The 6,000-nt window shown below is 47.4% G+C and overlaps 1 protein-coding gene across 1 annotated transcript in view; it reads right to left on the bottom strand.

Moving 5' to 3' along the window:
* slc12a2 (solute carrier family 12 member 2) overlaps positions 1-6,000 on the bottom strand; it is a 57,531-nt gene that overhangs the window by 13,063 nt on the left and 38,468 nt on the right. The window contains exons 17-21 of the mRNA XM_062553531.1: positions 5,288-5,428; positions 4,962-5,068; positions 2,866-2,945; positions 1,908-2,030; positions 1-45 (exon numbers count right to left, since the gene is read on the bottom strand). The exon at positions 1-45 is cut by the window's left edge and continues 3 nt beyond it. Coding sequence (XP_062409515.1) covers positions 1-45; positions 1,908-2,030; positions 2,866-2,945; positions 4,962-5,068; positions 5,288-5,428 — 496 coding nt within the window. The remainder of the gene's footprint in view (positions 46-1,907; positions 2,031-2,865; positions 2,946-4,961; positions 5,069-5,287; positions 5,429-6,000) is intronic.

Raw genomic sequence — 6,000 nt, 5'->3', positions numbered from 1 at the left:
TTTTCAACAGGGGCTGGGTAGGGGCTTTGCCGTCGTCGTCATCATCTGGAAGAAGGTTGAAACGGAGACAAAAAAAAGAAGAAGAAAAAAAAGGAGGGGGGTTAACATTCTCTGCCGCAGTGATGGAAAACACATGCGTCAACAACAGTGAGGTACAATGAAGCGTCTGTTCTGGGAATGCAATTTGAGCAGAGGTCCGAAAAACGAAAAGAAACTTCGCTCGCTCGCTCCCTCTCCACTATTGGAGTCAAACGGAGAGAGAGAACCAAACAAAACAAGCAAAGGAGGGATGAAGCGGAGTCCTCCCCGGGGGAGAGGATGGTCTCTGGGCCGAGCGGCGTGGGGAGGTCCTCTACACTACCAGCAGGTGAGCCCAGTCAGCTGACACCATCAACCAGCATTAGGGGGTCGGGGAGCTGCAAAGGCAACAATGTCTCTCACTAGCACACACACACACACACACTTCATGCAAAACTGAGTTTCCCAATCTCAAAGTGTTAAGTCCAAGCGGAAGTGGGTGGTCTTAACAGTTAAAGTTTCTCAATCACTGGCTTTCTAGACGGGCAACAATGGTGTGTAGTGACCAGAGGATTGACCTACTGTGCAACACCACTAAGACCCCCAGTCTTAACTCTCCAATGCTTCCGTTTTTAACGGAACACGGGGACTACGAGGCAGACGCCTGTAAAAATTGAGAGAAACACTCGACATCAAACTCACAACTCTATATTAACCACCCATTTCCGAAAATGACAGATTCCCGTATTAACGGCCGATTATGCTTAAGCGGATTAGCCATATGACATTAATCTTCGAAATTTGTTGTTCCCTTCATTTGGCAATGGCCGGCCTGCAGTCCCAATGGAAAAAAAAAAAAAAAATCCCACAAAAACAGGGACTTGCCAAATTAAGCCAGAGGCTAAAAACACAGTTGACAACCATCTATCGAGGAGTCATATGGATTTCATTAGCGTCCTTAGCTGGACTCATGAGAAAGGCCCCGCTCATTTCTCCCGAGAAAGAATGTCAGGGTCGACCCCTATAACGGGCTGGGACGGCGGTGCTCGTCGTCGTGTCGGAGGAGGAAGTCGTTCGTCGGGGAGGCGAGGACAAGGCCGCCGACGTGCAGTTCGGGGGAAATCTGTGAAGCTGCTCCTAGGCCCGGGTGTCCGAGAGTGTGGGAACCAGCCCTTTGTTTGTTTGCTCCTTTTTCCTTTTTTTTTCTGTTCACTCTTTTTTTCTGAATGAGGGAAGCTACTCCGTGACCCGACACACAAACATGTAAACACGCGCAGATGCGCCGACTCTAATAAGGCCGCGTGGGCCCGTGTACGGGAACGTGTGTGCGTGTACGCTTGTGTGTATGTGTTTGTTTATGTGTGTGTACACATATGTGTTTTCTTGTGTGTGTGCGTGTGTGTGTGTGTGTGTGTGTGTGTGTGTGTGTGTGTGTGTGTAGGGGAGGACAAGGGGAGGAGGTTTGTGACGAGGCGCGCTGGCCCTGAGGGACCTCTGGCGATCACACGGTCAGCAGCAGTGACTTCCTCTCTAGGCACTTCAGGGGGGGTCACCTCAGATGTGGCCTTTGAATAACATAGTGTGGCTTCGAGAGAAGCGTTCCTGACCCCCATCGTCCACTTTCACATACTGAGTAACATCCGTCTTTCGCAATCCGGCAGAGCTTAAAGGGTCTTAGCTTCACACTTCCTTTACACGTTGGTCAGTCGACCGACTGAAAATATATTGGCACAGTACGCCAGCACGAAGACTCCTAGAAATACACACTCAGCGGATGTCTGACATGTTCATGCACCGCCTGGGTGTCTGTGACGCCCACAACGTCTTGTGACTGTCTCCCCCTCTTGAAGAGGATTAAAAAAAAAAAAAGAGGTACGAGAGTGACAAACCTTTCTGGACGGCGGGGCTGTTTTGAACGCTGGTGGCTTTGGAGGAGAGCTTGGAGGAGTCGCCGTCCGAGTCTTTGCTCATGTCGATGGACACCACCATGTCCTTCATCACTGAAGTATCGTCTACGGGAACACGGAGAATACAACTTCATTACCTCATCATCTTCACCCATAGGGTCTATTTCTCTTTGACCAACAAACAACTCAAACATAGTTCACAGCTCTTGGGTCGAATCTGTGCTTTGGCAAAAATAAAACAAGGTTTTTATTCTACACTTTGAGAACATTGCAGAAACACAACAATTGGTCTCACCTAAACACAAAAAGCTCAGCTGGCCCCCAAACTAAATCTAAGCGCTATTCCTGGGAGGAACGGAGGCAGAATTTAGCCCCAAGAAAGGTAGACTCTGTTCACATAAATATCCTAGTTAGCCACTTTGAGCCGATTGTACCACTGAGAGGAATTCACCCAAAAGACGAAGCAGAGTTACTCTCTCTGCTTCGGCTGCTGAAACCCTCTCAGGGGGATGTGTTGACCGCCTCTTAAATACTTAACGCCAATGAGTGCCCTAAAACGAGCGTAAACACTTTTCCAAAACAGCATCAAGCACTATTTACGGGGCAAATAGAATCTCTTTAAGGAGTTATAATAAGGTTCAGGAGAGTAAACAGAGCTGGAATATAGAGATGCTTAAGGCAAGGTGTTCTTTAGTGCTTGCACAAGAGTGTCATAAAAAAATATATCATTCATGACGTATTTGATTACTCTGACCTTGCTGCCTACCGTAACTGGCACCTGATACACCTTACATATAAATCTTAGGTATATTGACACAAGGGCACGTCATATATTCAAAACTGCTGAAGGTGATTAAAAACTATTTGTAAAGTGGAGGTAAACATGCTATGTACTATCCACAAGCTAAATATCATCCAAGACTGGACAGAGAGGGAGTACCTTGTCCTTGGATATGGGAGACGTCCAGGCCTTCTTTTAGCCTCAGGATCACGGCGCCGTACTGCAAGTCGAAGGCATCGCTGGGAACACACAAACAGAGCGAGAGAGTCACTTCCCTGCACCGGGGGTTACTTGACGAGCGGAAGCTTCGCCGTCTGCGCACATCACGCTGCATTAACGCTGGACGGTTCCCCACCCCACATCAAATATGCAGACGGAACGTTCCGGTAAATTGTCGAAACTGTAAACAGTCAAACAAACAGATGCTTCCACAGACCACCCGAACGCTCACATGTGGCTTGTCAACAACACGGATGGCCACTTCAGACAAGACGAGCAACATTATTTGACTAGAGGCCTTTTGGACAAAAGTTCATGAGGAATGGAGGCCTGTGGCAAAAAAGGTTTGTGGTCAAATGATAAGCCTTTTCTAAAGAAATACATCTGACACTCTGACCCCACTTACTGACACTATGACCAAAATAAAAAAATACTACTACTACTACTACATCACCAGACTAAGGATAGAGTCAATCAGGTCCAAATATATCCTAAAGTCTGGTGATTCCCCCAACAAGGGGAATTCATCCACAGCAAACCTCAAAAGAGGAAATAGTGAAGTCAATGGGAGTAATATCGGAGGTCATAAGGTCTTTTCCTCCATTTATTTTTAGAGCGCCTTTCCAGCGCTAGTAGTTTAGCATCTACGGCGTGGTGTCCAGTGGCCTCAGTAGGGACAGCTGCAGCACCCAAATCAATAGCGCGTACTACTACTGGCGTAGCATTTAGCCAAATTCTGTGCAGTGGCCGTCTCCAAGTATCGATCTCCTGCTATTTAATAACCAGCTTTTGCAGAGGCACAATATCATCAACTGCTGGGCTACGGATATCAGGAAACACATTTTATTCACATTTTATTATCCTGTGTGTGAGTCATGTCAAGACTCACATGAGTTGGCATTTGCTGACTCATAGGGCTTTTGATTTGGGAAATAATATGTTGCTATTCAGCATCCCTCAGACTAAACTGTATGGTACCCAACACATGTTCTAAATACTAAACGATGACTCACTCTAAACCTCATTACTACGTCGTCACGAGACCTCTAAGGACTCCCGCACTGAAGCCAAGACGTCAACAGTCGTCCCGGCACAACCATTAAATCCACGGCAAAGGTGCTGACATATTGCCTTCGGTAATGGGCACTACAGCCCTGATCTCTAGACCTCTCTAGCTAAGTACACGGAGCAGAATGGAGTCCACATCTAAAGGGTCACATTTGCTTACAGCTTCTTTGGCACGCGACCACATCAGAACCATACCCTATGAGAGCGTGTGGACCATATGAATCTCTTACAGAACACAAAAACCTGTGACTGTTTACATCTGAAAGACTTCAGAGCCAAATGTTGTTGACGCACTAGTAACATAACAAAAACCTAACACATGCACGCAAAACACGACACGCAAACTTAATTAACATAACAAAAGCTACACATTCCTTTGGTCTCCGGGCACTTCCTGATTAGAACGCCCCTAATGCGAGTCTCGACGCACGTTTGTGCCAGGAACAGCTTGCTGTCTAAAGCCGCACATGACGTTTGGGTCGTGAGTCACCGGAGAGGCGGAAAAGCTCTCGGATGATGAAGGCGAGGGGAGTCGCTTTAATGACTGAGATTACGCGCACGCGCTTCCCAGAAAATTCCTTAAAGGCCAGCGTGCCACCGCATCGCAAGCGTTAGCCGCGGCGTGTTAAAAGGTTGTTGGCTTGATTGATGGCTGCTGTTACCATTTAATGAACATGAGACAAAGTCAATGTGAGTGTGTGTTTCCTGTGGGGGTGTGTGTGTGTGTGTGTGTGTGTGTGTGTGGTGTGTGTGTGGTGTGTGTGTGGTGTGTGTGGTGTGTGTGGTGTGTGTGTGTGTGTGTGTGTGTGTGTGTGTGTGTGTTTCCTGTGGTTGTGTGTGTGTGTGTGTGTGTGTGTGTATATATTTGCATTTTAATGAATGAGAGGTAATGTGTATGTGCATACAGTAAGTGTGTGTGTGTGTATGTGTGCATACAGTAAGTGTGTGCATGTGTTTGTGTTCCTTACTGGATGAGGTTGACGTAGGTTTCCACCTCCTTCAGGTCTCCCTCCCTCCAGTTGTTCTTGTAACCAATCACCAGGGTGTTGGGCTTGAGCCGACCCAGTCCAACCGCCTGAGAGACACACACACACACAAAGTTTCATCCAAGAACTGGACATTTTTGTTCCTATATTAAAATATCCTTTTCAGCCTTCTATTCAGGAAAAACTCCTTTAATAGTAAAAGGGACTAAAAAAAAAAAAAAGCCTCAGGAACAAGTACACTACAGTGCACCCACACACACACACGCATGGACACACACACACACACACACACACACACACACACACACCTGCAGCAGGTACTGTGTGCCCTGTCTCAGGTCCTCAGCCAGTACAGGTGTGTAGAAAGCCTTGGAGTTGCTGTTGAGGAGCCAGCGCTGGTAGCGCACCAGGTCGTTGTTCAGCTCTTTGAAGTTGGGCTTGCGGTTGCTCTGAGGGATTTGAAAAGAAAAACCACAAACAAGCATTAGAGACAGACAATGACTAATACCATATCTCCGCTAGGAAAACGTGTGCAAACAAAGCACCAGTGATCGCGACAGAAGTCTGTGCACAACTCTGTGTGTGTGTGTCACCATTATGTTTCGTGACAACAAAGCTATAGGAAAAACAGGCATAAAGAAAAAGAGAGCTCTCAAGTCCGCCAGGAAAACTAATCTTCTCCTCCCTCAGTCAGTCTTTCTATTTCCCAATCTTCCTCTCAACTAACCAACATGCCCTCACAGTTTCCTTCTCTTTCTCTCTCTCTCTTTCTCTCTCTCTCTCTCTTTCACTCTCTCTCTCTCTTTCTTTCTTTCACTCTCTCGCTCTCTCGCTCTCTCTTTCTCCCTCGTTTAGTAATGGAATATGCATGTCTGTGGCCAACACAGAGTGGGCCTTGCTCCAATGGGTCCAGTGGACGGGCTCTACTGGGAGCCTTGTGGAGCTGCCCGGGCCCAACCCGTGCGGGTTTGATTACCACGGGCCTTCCCGGGCTTTGGCTACCGCCTGGAGGCTGGAATAG

This window comes from Sardina pilchardus, chromosome 14 (genome assembly GCF_963854185.1).
Source record: "Sardina pilchardus chromosome 14, fSarPil1.1, whole genome shotgun sequence".
In the NCBI taxonomy this organism is placed as follows: Eukaryota; Metazoa; Chordata; class Actinopteri; order Clupeiformes; family Clupeidae; genus Sardina; species Sardina pilchardus.
The sequence above is the reverse complement of the archived record's forward strand: the minus strand, read 5'-3'. Positions and strand labels throughout refer to the sequence as shown.